We start from the raw sequence: 18,131 nt of genomic DNA, 5'->3' as shown, positions 1-18,131 counted from the left end.
AGTAAAAATATTTTAAAATGTACTTCAAATGAATTAGGGAATATTTACTAATGGCATGTAACAAATATATATAAAAGTAAAGGTGTTACTATTAAAGATAAACCCTTCTTGTTTTGTATTACATGAAGTCATAAAATGTGATAACATTTATAATAAAGTAATCACTGTCTTATTAGAGAAATAATAACAAGAAGATTAATGATATCTGAAAAAGTGTCTTCTCTTCTCTATCTTAGAACAAAACCTTCTCGTCTTTATCTTCAAACAAAACCTTCTCGTCTCTATCTTTAAACAAAACCTTCTCGTCTCTATCTTCAAACAGAACCTCCTTTTGTGTATCTTTGATCGTTCGCAAAACACATTTCTAACTACTTTTTGGTTTTTGACTTCTGTTTGTCTAAAACCTGTTACAAGGACTTATTAATAATTTGTTACAGAAACGTGTCTATTTACATAAATATGGCTTATGTCAAACTTGTGTAGCGTTTGTCGTAGACATATGGTTTGCGGAGTGTTCCGTAATTGGAAGCGTGACGTCACTAGTCATGAACAAAGATTATTAGCAAGGTGGCGTAAGGTTCATCTGAACCTCCAAACTGTATACGGTTATAAAGTATGATGGCTGGTTTTATTTGTATAAATATCTTAAAAATTATTATTACATAATTCTGCAATTAATTGCAACGTAGTCATTTATTTTCTATATGTGTAATTGGTAATAAGATAAATCTTAGTCGTTTCAGCCCATAGACGCCAACTACAAGGCATAGACTTCACCAAAAAAACATCTATGGAGGGATATAATATATACGCCACACTTGGCAATCAGGTTGGCGATCGCATTGCGATATTATGGTACGCAGAGGACTCTGCTGCCCATGATTTGGAAACTTGTTTATGAGAAGTGGCAATCTTATATAATTAATGTACAAAGTGTTAATTATACATGAGAATGCAATTAGGAATTGTACCCTCGATCTACGATCGCAAGTCTCAGTCCTTTGCCGCTTGGCTACCACTGCTTATAAAAAACCCAAAACATTTACTCGTGTAACCAAAACTAATAGCAATAAGAATGTAAAAAATAAATCGAATAATAAATTATATACTAAAATATAAAACTAACTGCGAACCGTCTCATAAAAACTATCACACAACATTGATGTCCTTTACTTCTCATATGGATTTACAAAATACGATATTACTCGATTTGTAAGGTATCGTATGACTGCTCTGCAATTACAATCGTTTATACCAACTACATGTTTTTTTTTAACTCTTCGAACCTTTCACTTGGCCTTTTTAAGTTATTTCTTTATGTCATGGACAAATGCTCTATACCCGTAGGCATAAACAACCAGGTTTGAGGTGTCAGAGCTATAAAGGCGTTTAGTTTCGACCTCTATGGTACGGTCCTTCTTCGAAAACTTTAACAAGAAGCCGTTAACCCCAGACGATCGGCAAGTTAAAGTAGCAGTGAACAGGACATAAAAAAATATCGAAATATCTATATTCAAGTAGACATTTACATGTGCTTTTGAATTGACTATTATTTTAACGTTATAAGTAATAATGTACCACTCGAGATGCTGCGCGGGCTCGGTGATCTGTTAAGAAAAACCGGACAGAAACTCATCACATGCTCTATATAAGTAAAATTTAACAATTTTTTTGTGTACATCATAAAATCAACGCAAATGAGTCAACAAACTAAGCCTACACATTTCGAGCAACTAAAAACTCTTGAATGCTGTAATAAGATTTATTTAATAATATACTTTCAATTTTATATAATAGCGACTCGTCAAGTCATTAACATTCTAATTATCGGGTTTCCTAGAGGTCCGAAACTTGACTCGATCATTTGTCACTGAGAATTTTACTATGTTAGAAAAAAGGCCATTGTACACATAATTTAAACAAAATATAACTGAATTTCCATCAATATATGTCTCACTAGCATAATATTCATCTTTTATACCAATTTACATTTAATAAGTAACAAAATGTTAATGGAAAACTATTGTAAATGATAGACATATTATTTTATTACTCATCACTATACACTAAGCCGCAGTACATGTCTCCTACTCTATGATGGCAGAGTATAAGTGAAAGTACAGTAGTCAGTATATAGATGTGTTTAAAAGACATGTATGCTTGTGTTAGCAACCCAGAAGCTTTGATGAAGTTTGTTTCTCAAAGATAATTTTTGTGAACTATCATTTTTAATAAGACTAAATGAATCAAAGAAGACCATATACGACCATATGTAAAAACTCACAAAACAGTGCCCTCTTAGATATACTCATATAAATCTATAGAATAATTCTACTGCCATGTATGCCTCAGGGTATTTAGGAATATGTTTAGCTCAGCAAGACACGAAATCATGTTCATGCTAAATTATCTAAATTATATTTCCAGCATTGCTAACATCAATAAACATGAAGAGGAATATATCTATGAGACGCACTTAAGAATAGTTCTGTTCAAATTAGCAAAATAAGACTTATCATTGTTACTCATATTGGCCACTCCCTTAAACTAATTAGATCGTAGTAAATTAGAGAGATGTGTATATGCTCTCTGAATAGCTTGATTTAACAATCTTATCACAATTTCTAGGATAGAGATGAGTTGCTACTTTTTTAATTTATATAGATTATTGTTATTGTATGAATATTTTCACTAACTACCTTTTTTAATGTTTAGTCATTAGGTAGTGAATATTTTACATTCATTAACAAGGACACTGCACTCTACATACTTCTAACATTCAAAGTTCTTATCTGTGTCTTCTTTTAACATTATAATGTAAACAAAGGCGAGGAGTGTTCACTTGATGGTAAAAGATCCCAAACTTAGTGCCTAAAGCTAGTATTGTTTAAAGGTTACCATAAATATGATTCAAGTATATTATCATTACAGGGTTATTGGTTACAGTCCTAAAAGTTTTAAAATAGTGAACCTTTGTTGTCAATTGATACATCGAACACACTATCCAAAAACCAATTGTTTTAGAAATAATGAGTAATGACTTGAAAATAGAGAGATAAAGTGTTTTCAAAATTTATTATACTACATGTTATAGTTAGTTATTGTTTATATATCTGTTTCTGTAGACTTTAAATTATTAACATTCCTATAGTATCAGAGTGATTGGTTTATACAGGGTCATTGGAAATAGGTGTGAAATCTTTATGCTTTTTGTTTCCAAATAAGCTATACATTCAACTCTTTAAAACTTCTAAATTTATAATCAGTGACCTTGTATAAATGTCATTAAAGTTTTTATTCTGAATTTGAAAGAATTTTTAAAGTTGTCTTTTTAATTTTGAGAATTTTGAATGAATTATAACTTATACTTATAACAGCTTAACATAATTTTTAAAATTGTTTGAATAGGCAATCACAATTTTTTGTTTTGGATTCAAATTTTTTTTATATAAAATTTAAACATTGTTATAACACAATGGTCTATTGTATTGACCTGTAAAATCAACTATTTTCTCATTATTAACCAAGATTATTAAAATTGTTTAAATCTGAAAACTGGAAAAATGTTGATGACAAAATATTAAGACAACTAGCTCACTTCATCACAATCATTTCAATTATAGGACTCCAATTAGAACAAGTGAAAGAGACCTATATCCAGCATCTTTTGAATAGCACACTTTAATCTAATTCTAGAGAGAAAGTATTTTTTACACAAATCATTAAATAAAACATTATTAAAGTCCTATACTACACTGCACCAATAAAGAAAACTGTTTTAAAAGAATAAAATATTCCTTTTATTTTTAAAACTTGACTTTAAATCAGTGGTATCTTGATGTATAGGTAAAAATCCATTCATATCCAACAATAAACATAAATTTCTTAATAAAATACAATATGTGCTGCAGACTTAAAATTACATTTTTACTAATTTACTTCATTACAATACAATTATGACCATATAACTATGAACATACTTTTATTCAAAAAAACACTAATTGTAATGATAAAGAGGTTTTACTATAACTAAATAAAAATAAGATTCAACACCTGTTAAAATTTTTTTTTTCCTTTATCTCTTATTCATATTTGTGTGTTGAGAGTGTATAAACATTTACACACAAAACTTTAAAATTGGTACATTAGTGATTAGTGAAATCAAATCCATACAGTAGTTATTAAGATAAGCATGGGCAGATAGCACCGCTATGCTAAAAACACATTAAATCAAAAAATATTTCTCATTAATTTTGATTTGTATTTGTAACTGATTAATGTTTTATTTTTAATGATATCATAAATACCAGTATTCAACAAATAATAAATATCTAGATATTCATTTATAATTTGGCCATAAGTATGATATGAATAATAGAGTAGTTAAATAGGCTAAAGTATAATCATGATTGATATGTTGGATTGATGAATGTATAAATAATATAATGATAAGGATATAAAATTTAAGGAGGAAGATTTTAAAGAATAAATTAATAAAAAGAATATGTCTATGGGATTATTTCTGCCAGTTCTTAAATGTCCATTATTTTGATAAATAAATATTTGTAAATAACACTGAAATATTTTGACTGTAAAACTTTTCTGCAGTGAGAAAATATATACACAAATAACTATAAAATTCAAACGCACTTAATAAATCTAAAGTAATAAAAGAGTTTTTTTATAGTCAAATATTTAAATTAAATAAAATTATTACTGACCTGTTAGCTGTTACTGATGAGACGTTCCAAAAATATTATTTACTCGATGTTTTTAAATACGTTTTATATAAAAATGAACGTAAGCTGACTTTAACACAAAATTCTTAAAAATATAATCCCAATGAAGTAATCACTTTTGCAACTTATTTATTCAACTAGTAGACCACTTACAAAATAAAGTTATTTTCACTAACGTACACTTGAGGAAATTCTATATTCAATTTTGCCTTTTCTTGCAATTTTTATTAATGAAAAATTAACTTAAGTAACTGCAAAAACTTCCAAAACATCCAAACACTTGTCACTTGACAGAGAGCGGGTTAACCTCTATTTAAAGGAAATATTCACAATTACACAAATTTTAAATATAAGTTTAAGGTACATTTCAAGTATAAAACAATTGAAATACAATTTAAAATATTTTCTTTTTAACAATGCTACTAAATATGCTTAACATGTTAGTAAACCGAAACGAAAGTAACTCAATCGACGAATACGGCCGTGACCATCAACAGATAACGTAAAATAATATGAAAATACCACAGATTAATAAAGTCACCACCTCTGAGATATCCTTATCATTACTTTTAATATATAACGTACATTATCACAGCCCTGACTCGCGCACGCTATGAAAAACTAACACACAATGAGATGGGTAAGGCATAGTTAGACTTATACATAATGCTCGACGATGCAGCGAATATATTAATTAAAAATCTTACATGAAATCTTTGGTTGTTTTTATAGAAAAACTAATACTGTATCTGAAAATTTAATGTGTTATTTAAAGTTTAAAAATCCGTATAAGAATTAAGTAAACAAGCAAAAATTGAAGATAAAAAGATATCGGGTAGCAGTTATGTATCCTTATATCTAAATAATGCAATTAGTTTATTTTTTTTTATTTTCTTTAGTACTTTTACAAAAACATAAATATGTTTTAGTTTGAGTAGGCAGAAGTTTTGGTGTGAACAACCACGAACTCGATAAATTATTGTAAATATATTAATTACTCGTACTAAGTTGTACAACTATGTGCAAGAAGAGTGGTTTTAATACATGAAAGTTAAATTTTGTTAAGAATTACTTTTAGATTTTATTAGAAATCAATGCTGACCCTTTGTTTCGGATATAGGTTTTATATTGAAACTGTGTATATTTAAATTTAACAATACTGTTGTAGACAGACTTGTGTGCGGTGCTTTAAACAACCATGTTGCACGATAGCCTGATTGTATCATAGCAATAGCGAAGTAAGATATAGTAAAAAGAATAAACGTATATAGCGAAAGTAGCGAAGTAAAACTATAATAAAAAGAATAAACGTTAACCTCCCTTTGGCATATGTGCTCTTTGATTTTGAACTTTACATAGAAATCATTTTAACGAATATAAGCAGTAAAAGATATTAAAAGCGTTTATATATTATCAAACATATTTTATCCAATATCAAACATTTTTAACAAAAGAAGACTTTATTTATTAATTAAATGCACTCATACGTTTCCATCGATATTTTATAACATGTGAATATCAGTATTATATTATGGCATGTACATACATTATTTTATTCAACTTATTAAATTTTCCATCGTAAGTTATTTATTTTTAACTGACTTCTTACAATATAATTACCGGATTCATCATTCCGTTTCTAATAATAAAATTATCAATGCAAGTGCTGCGGTTCAAGTTCTCATAATATTTATTATTTATTTATTACTACACTTTATGCATTCTTCTTATGGTAAGCAGGAGGAGCCGTAACAATATATTATCATTATTAGATATTCCAGTTTTTAAAGCAGTATAGTAACATGGCTGGATTATTGGTCTAGTTTGCAATTTCACTGAATCTGCACAAGCGTCTTAATTAAGATGATACTTCAAAACGATTTCTATGACGTTCTTGACATAGATTTAGTGGTCATCAATATTTGAATTTTCCGCAAGCGACCTACGGTATTCGTATTCGTATTCCTTGATTTCGTTTTATTTTTCAGACGTAATTTCTCAACAGAATCGAAATATATGCGTAATGCAAGAGACAGTAATTTTACTAAATAGTATTGCAAATTCATGCGACATCGAGAAAAAGATCTGTCTAATCGGCAACAAGTTTCACTTAATATTTATTACAATATATGTTTGTATAATAACACTATGTAGAAAAAATAGGTTGTTTTTTAAAAAAACTGTCATAATAAAAAGATTCTTAGCTTTAACTTTAGCTAAAGGTTTTTTTTATTTGATTTTATTAGTAATGCCCTCTATCGTATATAATCGTATATAACCTTTCGTGTCACCTGATTTTTGCCTATTGATCTAACTTATTTTTATTTCCTGTTATTGTAGAATAAAAAGTAATTAATAATTAAATACAGAGAGTATTTAATTGAGAATGTTAGAATAATATAATATTTTTGGTTGTTTCAATTGTTGAAATATTAATAGAAATAAATTTGTTTCAGGTTTTATTGTAACTTTCTGTTAAATAAAAGCAGCTAAAGTCTAATAAAACATCAGCCTAATAAAACAACACTGGGACCGAACATCGCCGTAAATCCAATTAAAATGCATTGTAGCGATTGGGTAAAAGTTGGTGGAAAATAATCAAAATATATTTACTTTAGCAATAGAATTTATTAACAACAATCATTCATTTGTTAGGTAATACCGCCATATGCTTTACTTTAAGTCTCGTTGCAATAGCCTCGGCGTTCTCCAAGATCCGCTTTACGTACGTGATGGTGCCTTCGCAGTCTGTTCTGTCGCCAATTTCTTTCTCAACATCTCCTGGCACTATTACTGGTTTTTTCGGGTCGACCTTAAAAAAAACAAGTGACAGTCAACACATAGAAAACCAATGACAATAATATAAAAATAATCGTAAATGAGCTATTGCTATAACCACAAAAAATATTAGAACCGGAAGATTGCGCCATGATTTTCATTTGAGCCAATTAAAGATTAGTTCTAGTTTTGTAGCTTTTATACAACTAGTAGATGACATTTGAACCTCGTTAACGCGCGAGGCCGTCTTGTTGACTGACGACTGACTCTGAGTAACTGCTGATGTGCAACAGGACTACAACTTATGCGCCGCGCGACTATGTTTATTTTAATAATTACAAGTCAACCTCCCATTGGTCCAGGAATTCTTTTAGGTTTGCTCAAAGACCTACTTTGACACATCCTCTGCACATCCCAATCTACTCATAGCGAACGCATCTAGATTTTCACCATGCAATTTTTCAAAACTAGGAAGAGACTTCTTTAAGACGTCCTCAAAGATCCCTTTTCAAGGTTTTCACAATCCAAGCGTCACACCACACACACACTACAGACACATGTAACGAAGCAAGCGCTGATTCCACTTCAGCATGCACTCCATTTCTAACACATCGTTAATAAATTTGTGCGATGCAACAAAATCAGGCATCACATAACGTACAATGCGATTCGCTTCCGGCCTCCGTGGAAAGCGAGGGCGATCCGGGGTAAGATCCATATCCCCTTGTACTATATATCTTAAATTGCCGAAAAGTCCTCGTTGCCACCCAAAGCCGCACATTCATACATAACCCTACAAACATATGAAGAGCTACTGCTTTCGTTCGAATGTCATCGTGCAACTGGAATAGGTCAGTCCAGTTATAATTTTTGTAGTTAAAGCTGTAAAAGCCCTCTGGGCCACAAGTGAAAACGTCATCAGAAACTGAATAAATACAAGTATTCCGTATTGGAGATCTGTATGGAACGGTCATACGGTTTACTTCAACAACAGTTTTTTATTAATTTATTATACGGAACCTTTCTACTCCTAAGGGGTTCTTCCTAAAAACTCTTTTAATAGTAAGAAGTAGACAAAGTACTGTACTTGCAGTCGCCTATCCAATCATCTTCATAATTCACGAGGATAAATGTAATTGTCAACGGAACGCCGTAATCTTCTAATTATTAGTTAATTGGGTGAGTGGATACACGTCTCTAATTCCAACTGTCAGAATACACAGAATAGAAACTTTTAATTTGTCGATTTCGGGTCTATGAGCCCTAAGTCCGCCGTAGTTGTCAAAACTTGTTGTGTAAAGATTGTTAGAACTGGACAACTAAAAAATACGTATGAATGAACGGCAATGTTCGCATAGAATTGCACTGGAAGAGGAAGAAGTTAATATTTTAACGACACAGGGGACTTATATTTGAATGTTGATGCGCGCTGTTAGCTATTTTGGCTTTTACAGCTTCATCGGACTCGGGGCTCGCGGATCCGAAATCCGCGAGCTAATAAACTAAAAATCATCCCCATGTTGAAATTGAAAAGTCTAGTAACCCTAGAACCTCGTATAATTGGAAAATATGGATAGTCTTTAATATAGGCGGTTTAAATATTTACTAATTAATGCAATGCTAATATTAATAATATTTATACATTTAAATCTGATAAAATACTTTAAGATTTCTATTAGTTAAAAAATATATTATATTTAAATTGACCGGTTCCATTTGTCTCCAGTATCGCATGCACTCGGTGAGACGACCGCGGAAACCGGGCGCAAAGCACTCTGGGTCCATGACTATGAAGCAATGACCCAAGTTGGCCGGCGTCCTTGATTTGCTGGTCAACGACCACGATCGTATGTGATGACCGTAGCACGATCCTGAAAATGCGTCAAAATAGAAAATTAAACCATTTGAATGACTTATTTAATTGACTTATTTGATTAATTTTATATGAAAGTTCAAAAAGCGTCTTTTTAAATATGAACGAAATGACGTAATATTTATGTCTTAAAGTGACGAAATAAGCACAGGGTTTACCTTATGGATCAGTGATACTTCAGGCCACGGAAATATATTGACTTATTCATATTATTATCCTTAAAGGACCATTAACAGTTACCACTTGTGTAAGTCATTAGGAGAATGCCTGATAAGCCCAATTTCATAGAAACTAGAATCCTCTAGCTCCCCTATAACGGCATTCTTCCTTTATAACTACGTTGGATCCAAAGGCATTACCTTAAAAATTCTTCTCATTACCTATAATAAAATATTTCCGAACGTTTTTCCGAGATTTTTCAAATTTATTACGTAAATCAGATACATTACACATGTACCATATTTAGTTGCTGATAACAATTTATGAGGCATCGAGAAAGGTATAATATGATTATCTTTATTTCTGGTGGTTACCCTTGTATACAACGCTATTTTGTTATATTTGTTAATAATGTTTACATTACATGTTATGTACCCCGACTTATTGTCATATATATTTTGAAAAGGTACCACCGTGACATGTTCTTTACGAAAATTTTCCTTAAGAGAGCCTCTAGCTCAGCTCTCTTTTGAAGCACAAAAACTGTATCGATATCAACACCATTACCTTATACAAGCAACCCATAGGACAATGCAAAGGAAATAACTAAAATAGGCCTACAAGATACAACGACAAGCCTATATTTATTCGTATGACTATAATGCCTCTACTATCAGAACATTTCAATTTATTCTAGTTTAGTTTCTTTAGTTGATAGAGAAAATATAGTATTACGCATACGGTCTTTGTAAAGATATTGTACGTTTGAAAATAAAATTATCTAAAATAGTAACGGGATTGGTAACCGCAACCACCCGGTTTCACTGTTTTATTTTTAATTTTAGCATTGTTTATTATTATCATCATTTTAGTCGTAGGACGTGCATTACTCGGATTAGGCCTCACCCATAGATTTCTAATAGGATCGATAGCAGCATGCATCCAGAATATAGATGTAAGGCCGGTTTAAAACGAATTAAACCAATCGGTTTAAAACGAAAAAAACCGTTTAAAACCGAATAAACCCATTTTTTTCGATTTTAAACGTTTAGTGTTGACGACTATGTTTTTCTTAAATATAAACACATTATCTATTCCAAGCGTAGACATTACCTAGCTAAGTTGAAAAACTATTACCTAGTTAACTATATTGGTTATTTTGAAAAGATTTATCAATCAGTTTCATTCGGGTTAAAACCAAACTCACACACTTGCACTTCTCACGCGGAGGGACGTCAAGATGCAACGTTGCCAGCTCGCCTACTCCACATCACACAGACACATACATAGCGTGTTGCGTGCGGACATGTCAGTGTTGCCAGTATTGTAAAAAAATGTACAAATTTGGATTCAATATAAAGGTACTCGTACCAAATATGCCAAACATTACTAAATAACTAAAATGTAATGAGCTGTTATAAAATTAGCTGGCTTTAATTAACTGGCTAATCTTACACAGTCCACTCGACAACATGATGATCATACAGTCAAGAAAGTCATGAAAATTTATAAGGCGCCACTATCTTTGTAAAACTGACTGACATTTCTGTCCTAAAATTAAATATGGCAACACTTTATTTCTTTTCATGACTTTCTTGACAGACTAACTGGCCTGCTTACCTACCTTGTGACGTTATCAGAGTAAAGGGACTTTATTGTCGATTTTGAGATGTCAGTATTTTCGAATTCTACACGTGATTCTCCATTGAATTATGTACTTTTCAATACACATTTCTCTTTTTTCTTTATGATTTAGGTACATATTTTAATCTATTGTATGTAATATTTTCTTTATAATTATAGTACTTTATATGTAATATACTTACCTACATAGGTATAAACTGCATAGGTAACTAACACAAGACCAAGTATTGTCGATAATGATGTGTAAAAACACTGTTCTTATATTTTAGTAGGCGAGTTTTAAACCGTTTAAAAAGATTTATTTGGGGTTTTAAACCGCCACTTTTGGTTTTAAACGTTTTAAATCGGCTTTTTTACATCTATAATCCAGAATCTTCCGACGACCAGCGCTTGCCGATCCGTGGTCCTCATTCCTGAACCATAAGGTTCCATCGAAACATCAGTCCAGTGCGCTATGTGGCTATTTTTATATTGTATGAATAAATATATTTAAGAAAATGAAGTTGATATTATTAATTAATACCTGCAGCAATACCACATAATATTTCGACCATGGCGGAGAGCCCGTATCCCTTGTATCCTGATGATTCCTCTCCGCCTCCTAAGGGCATCAGTCTTCTTGTTTTAAACGCCTAAAAGAAATATTAATTAATGAATATAAATTAGTTTCGATTATATGCTATTTACTAACGGAGTTTAAAACTGTACTGCCAAATTTATTGACCTATTGCAGTCCAATAGAAATAATTTATGTATATATCCGAGAGATTTCTGTATATGTATTGACTCATCACAATATTCCAGGAACTATAAGCTTTAGAGTCTTGTGATTTGGTAGAAATATTTCTATTGCTCAGTATAGATCAGCTAAGAATTTTACAAAATTTCACTTGGGTGAAAGACAACTAGTAAATAAATATAATTATTTTCAATATAATCACTCCCCCTCCGTGAATTCAGTACCGATGAAGCTGTAAAAGCCTTAGGGCTTACAGCATTAACATCTTCAGAAACAAAAAATCACTCCCCCATACATTGATTTTATCTCTTAATTAATAATAAACAACCGCTACTTACAAAAATAAGTCTTTTATTTCGTAGACAGTAAAATGATTGTATTAATCATTTTAATATTTTAATTATTATGCAACAAAGTGCAAGGTTTTCCATTAATTACAGCAAAAAAATCTGTAAAACACGCCGGGGACTGCAGGTTTTGGTGCAAACTTGTACCTTCTAAATCATCATAACTCTGGTATTTATGGGGCAAGTTTTGTGAAACTTTCAGAAATTGTACAATAAGAAGTATTGTAGGTATTATTGAAAAAAATATGATAACTTTTGCTTAAAAAAATTATTTGTAGGTAATTTTTAGAAATTGTCAAATAGGATGCACTTTAGGTAATATTAACAACTGTTTTATAATTATTATTATTAGATTTTATAATATGTAAACATTTAAATACACTGAGTAGCATGTAATGTATCATAGTTGGTGACATATAAAGATAGAGTGTAGAAAACACGAGTTATTTCGTGATGCAGACGGAATGCGAAACACGACAAAACTCGTGAGCGATCCTTAATGTGTTAATTATATCCAAACACATCGTTTTTATATTGATTGGAGTCAAGTGATTGACAGCTAGGGACAATGTAAAGAATAAATTCATGCAATTGTTCGAGGAATGGCTCGGTGTGGAAATGCCCCAGTTTAGAGCTATGCAATAAATTTGAAGGATATTTTTTTTAAGTAGACCGATTACTTTATACCACATATTCCTAACTTTACGTTACATAAATTATACATTAATTTTATCTATAAAAAGATTACAATCTCACCTTCTCCACAATAATTTTTAGAGAAACCAAATTATACTTTTTGTCTCAATAACATACAGCAGTATCCTTTTTCTAGGTTGTCTAGAGTTTGTGCTTACCAACGCAGCGTCATTGGTAATCTTGCCGTCAGGTCCAAGCGCCCACCCATCTGGTAAGGGCAAACCTTTACGCGCGTAGAGTGCTACCTGGCAATAGAAACGATTAATAAGTGTTATATCTTCACGAAGATACTGATACACAGCACTTAAGTCAGCATACATGGACAAAGTATGTCCTTTGGCTGAGTAATGACTATTGCGGACAGCTAAGGGGACAAGTTGTGTAGTGTATTATTATTTAGTTTCTTTTATTTGTTTTCGCACACACGTAACGTACACGTTAATGCAAGAAATATTTTTGTAAAGAAAGAAGAATTCTTATTGTTATCATCATTTCAGTACTACTACTACTACTGTTGGATATAGGTCTAAGTAAGAAAAGGACTAATATATAGCTACTTCCGCTATGTAGCAGTAGTCGTGCAAAAAAGTGCACCGCCCGCCAGCCCGCTGATAAATGCGCATTCGGCAAACAATGCGAATTACACAACTACCACCGTTAAGTCACTCAATACGTGTTACACCCCTCCACGGGGCAGCCTCAGGAGTAATGTTACACCGATTATTGCCAAACACCGAGTTCACTCGGTTCACTTCATTGTTCAAAGAAAAATCAAAGAAAAAAATATCTTGGGAAGGGATGTTGCGTATATCTTAGACTTAGCGGTGTACTATATATTTATAGACTGTCTTACAAATTTGTACTTATATTATGTTTTTATCTTAAGATTAAGCATCGCCTCTAGGCAATCGTTACATCTGGTATGATAGCTATGTTTGATCACTTCAAGCAAAAGTTATAAGACGTAATAGAATAATTTATTGCTTATTGAATGCCACAGCATGGATTTTCAGTTCAAGAGGACATACCATTTTACTATAAAAGCATCAAGTGGAAGCCGTGGTGGAGTTACTTCTAAATTGATGCGTGTGAATCGGCGGATAATATTAAAAAAGCTGTACAATTTCCAGTCACTATATTACTCTGTCAAGATTAAATAATTATAAATAAGAGAATATTTTTAAAGGTTTTAATCTCACAGAATTATTTTTGAGCTGTGAATGTAACTTACCTTCCCCACAGAAACAGCGGTAGTTGCAATATCTAGATTGAAATTTTCACCTTCACATCCCGGAGCCGCAAATGCAATGGGGTTGGTACCAAGTGCTGGCTGTTAATTGATTTTGTAGATTTAGTAATTTAGATTTAGTAGGGTGTAGTGTAGATTTAGTAAGAACGTTGACAATGATGGCGCTAGTTTCTTATCTTAAACTTCGGCGACTATTGAATTCATACTCAATTCATTCTAAATAATTGATGTTAGGTTCTATTTTGTTAAACTTACAATTTCGTCAAACATTGGGATGAAACTAAAAGAAGCGAAATCAAGCGAACATTTTTTCATCTCTTCAACTAATGTAATTAAAAATTACTAAAGATTTTTTTTTTAAATGCATAAGTACTTTAAAATTTACTTATCTACATCATATTGGAGACCGGTAATCTCTTTTAACCTTTGATAAAAAAAACATTTCTTGCAATAGTAACAAGGTATTTTATTATTTTTTGGTTTTAGAGAAACAGGTCAAAATAAACCTTTTTACTCCTTGTTGGTGCTAGCAGAGGTGAACTATTGCTCAGTGCAATTCCCACCAACCCTTCTTTGACTGCCTTCATCGTCCAATATCCGCCTATACCGTTGTGGTTAGATCCTGGCATATAACAAGATAATAAATATATTATCATAATACTATCATCATCATACATATCATAATGAAGTCATAACATAAAATATTATAAAAGCTTTCTGTCAAACGTTATTTAGTTCAGTACATTCTGCATTAAAATATACTAAATTTTACACTATTCGTAAGCCCAGTTATTTCTTAAAAAATATATTATTTACCATAAAGTACATCGATCTTTTGGTACTTAAATCCCTAACAATGTGTTAAAAGAATTCATGTTATATGTGCGTAAAATTGTAGTTATTTTTACTAAGAAAACCCTAAAAGATTTCGTGTTTTAAAAATCCTTAGACAAACAATTGTTAAGGTCCACGTATCGCCGTCAGTTTTGTAGCAAGATAAAGTTACTACTCCGTTCGTGTTTCTAAGCTAATCCGCTAATCTGGCCATAACAATATATATAAAAAGAATCCTTTTTCACCTTTCACATTGACCCAACCGACGCCTGTCATTCTGGCCTTATCTATTGCCATTCTCATAGCCAAATTGCTAGCAGTAGCTCCGAGTACGTTATTGGCGTCCACCCAGGCAGTTGTAGCGTTCTCTTTCAACACGTTTGGTACGTTGTTGGGTTCACAGGCACCGGTTTCGATGTCATGCAAGTAGAATTCTAAAAGTTACGAAGTAGTCATACACTTATGTATAATGACAGTTATTAAAACTTAACGAAGTTTTGTAAATTGATTTTGAAAATAAATTCTTCATGCATTACTTAATATTGGTGTTGTAGTCTTTTAAATATACATTTAGGATCATTTATAACGGATTACTTGTGGAAAAAAGCCTAAGTTGAAAGAAACTAAGATGAAATTGAGCTTCGAAATGAAATATAGGCTATGGGGCGGTGTTTCTAGGTAGGCTACTTTAATCCAATGGAAGTAATCGAGCAGTGGTACTACAGTTTCAGGCACCTGCAAATTGCAGTAACTCGTATTGTGAGACTACCCTCGCTGAGGTTTCTTTTAGGAGGCTTCGATCCCCGCTACTCCATGAAGTATCCACCTATGTAACTTAAGCGCTCAGTGTAGTCGCATTAAGGTGAAATTTTTTATGTAATGACCAGAGGTTTTGAGAGAGCACTTCACCAGCAAAGGAAATTTTTGTAGGAATGTAACTTATTAAAATCCAAATTGTTTCAAAAACTTATAAAATATACACATTAACACAAACTAAGTTAGTCAATAAACTTCTCTGTAATTAGTAGTATTGGAGCATCTGTAATTGATTGCCTATAGTGTCATATTCTTAATACGATGTTTTAACTTTTGTAACCTAAAATGGTAAGGAACTCACCGAGTCTATTTAATCCATGGCTGAAATATCCTATACGGTCGGCGTGATAGATCATATCCGCTTGTTCTTGTGCCGCTCTACAATTCACTCCAACTGCTCTAAAGCAGTCGATTATAAAGCGTTGAACTTCTGTCGTCGCGATTTTACTCATTATTCCTAAACATGCATATTACTTGATAATAAAACATTAAAAAACGCTTGTTTCAAAATACAGACATTTTTCTCAAATAGTTTGATTTTGACACCTACTTTTGAGATCTAGTATGGTTCTGTCAAAAATTTAGACCTTTACTGGCAATAAGTAGCCGCAGACTGTAGTTAAAATTAAATGTTTATGTTGTTAGGACTGTGGGGTTGTTACAGCTTCGTCGGTTAAAGGCCTCGAAAAAAATATAATTTATTCTACTACGATGTCTGCCTGTCCCCGTGCGTCACTAGGACGAGGACTTTCAGTTTCAGTAGAAAATTTAGACAAACATGAAATATAACTTTCTCCCGTTTATTATACAATATCGAATTAGGTATGAAGAGATCCGTAGACGAACTAATGTAACCGAGATAGCCCAGCAGACTAGCAAGTTTGATGTGGCTGTAGGCAAGATACTGCGTGCAGATCAATGCCACTGGAGTCTGAAGGTTCTGAAGTGTGAGGCCATGAACCGAAAACCGCAGTCGCAGATCGCTGGAAGACGGTGGGCACAGACAGCTTCCAACTGGTCATATTGAATATGGAGGAGGCCTTGGTCCAGCAGATACCTCGCTGTGCTTTCCTTATGTGCAGTGAAGTGTTTTCGGTAAATACGAACAATTTAACTATATAGATACAATTTTAGAACGACGCAGTGCGTTGTCTGCGGTGCATATATATCTGTAAACTTCTCAGACTTAGTTATACTTTTATATTCATACAGTTAACTTTTACTTACTTTCTTTGTAATATTCAGTTCTTTTGTTATATATCTACGAAATAGCAAATAAACATTTTTTCCATAACAATACATTAAAAAATTCTTAATCAATACATTCGTCTTGACATGTGTCAGAATTTCATCATCGACATGATCGCACCGAGACTAAAACGGACAAAGATTTCTTTAGTCTTTTACGTTACGTTTTCAGGTCCACAGCATACCACATTTTTTTAATATCTTGATGATAATACGTAGTTGGACACATCATATACGGCGTGATTGTTTATAGGTGCTAAAGTTTTAAAGGGGGTGAATCTATAGCATTTGATAACGAATAGCTTTGAAGCTTTTAAACCAATTCCAAGCACTCTATAAAAAGATAGCACTCTGCAACTACTGGATCGCGACAGGCAATTTCTGGTAACGCGTTTCGTATCCTTTTTTGCGCCATGCCCCACTTTTTAAAAAAAAATTTATGCTCCCTCCATGTAATATATATAATTTTAACAATAAAAAATTGATTGCTCAATTAATAATTTTAAATGATAGGTTTGAAAACGCAAAACACCCAGTTGATATTTTGGTCTCGTCAAGCGAAATTATATCTAATACTTATTAAAGAATTTGCTTTTTTTTTAATTTGACACTGCAATCTAGCATTGTATTTAAACGGATTAAATTCGTGGTGAGTCCATTTTCAAATCGCCCCCTTATCAATCAAATTGCCTCTGGTGGGGCGTGGTCCCCACGTTGGGAAACACTGCAATACAGTCTGCAAGGACCAGATAGTAAATAATAATTAATAACACTTTTTTGCTTATGAAAAATGACCAAGAATGGATTTTATAAATTATTTTTCGAAATATGAAAAAACATTTATAATTATTAAACCTTGAAATATGAATAGAATTTCCAAATCTTTGAAACTTAAATTCAAAAATTAGATCGTATTTTCTGTTCTGTGACAAAGTGATTCGTTTGTATACTAATCCACTTCCAATGATACATGGCCAACTGTCGATTATTTCACTTTTGTTGTTTTCTT

General features: G+C 32.0%; 2 protein-coding genes across 2 annotated transcripts in view; both read right to left on the bottom strand.

Annotated features, from left to right (window-relative positions):
• The window catches only part of LOC137921566 (probable beta-hexosaminidase fdl), a 142,844-nt gene extending 137,489 nt beyond the window's left edge, over nt 1-5,355 (bottom strand). Inside the window, exon 1 of the mRNA XM_068764364.1 lies at nt 4,722-5,355. The gene's annotated coding sequence lies outside the window, so the exon portion shown is untranslated. The remainder of the gene's footprint in view (nt 1-4,721) is intronic.
• A 2,028-nt stretch (nt 5,356-7,383) lies between these two features.
• LOC137921648 (uncharacterized oxidoreductase YjmC-like) lies at nt 7,384-16,326 on the bottom strand. Its single transcript, XM_068764451.1, has 8 exons — nt 16,176-16,326; nt 15,304-15,492; nt 14,731-14,846; nt 14,207-14,305; nt 13,134-13,220; nt 11,717-11,825; nt 9,225-9,388; nt 7,384-7,551 (listed from the first exon to the last, which is right to left on the bottom strand). Exons 1-8 carry the CDS (start codon nt 16,324-16,326, stop codon nt 7,384-7,386), a joined length of 1,083 nt encoding a protein of 360 aa, XP_068620552.1.
• Between the last annotated feature and the right edge of the window lie 1,805 nt (nt 16,327-18,131).

This window comes from Battus philenor, unplaced genomic scaffold (assembly GCF_028537555.1).
Source record: "Battus philenor isolate CCGP_79_NKW_IND1 unplaced genomic scaffold, ilBatPhil1.0.hap1 SCAF_19, whole genome shotgun sequence".
In the NCBI taxonomy this organism is placed as follows: domain Eukaryota; kingdom Metazoa; phylum Arthropoda; class Insecta; order Lepidoptera; family Papilionidae; genus Battus; species Battus philenor.
This window is presented reverse-complemented; position numbering and strand designations above follow the sequence as displayed.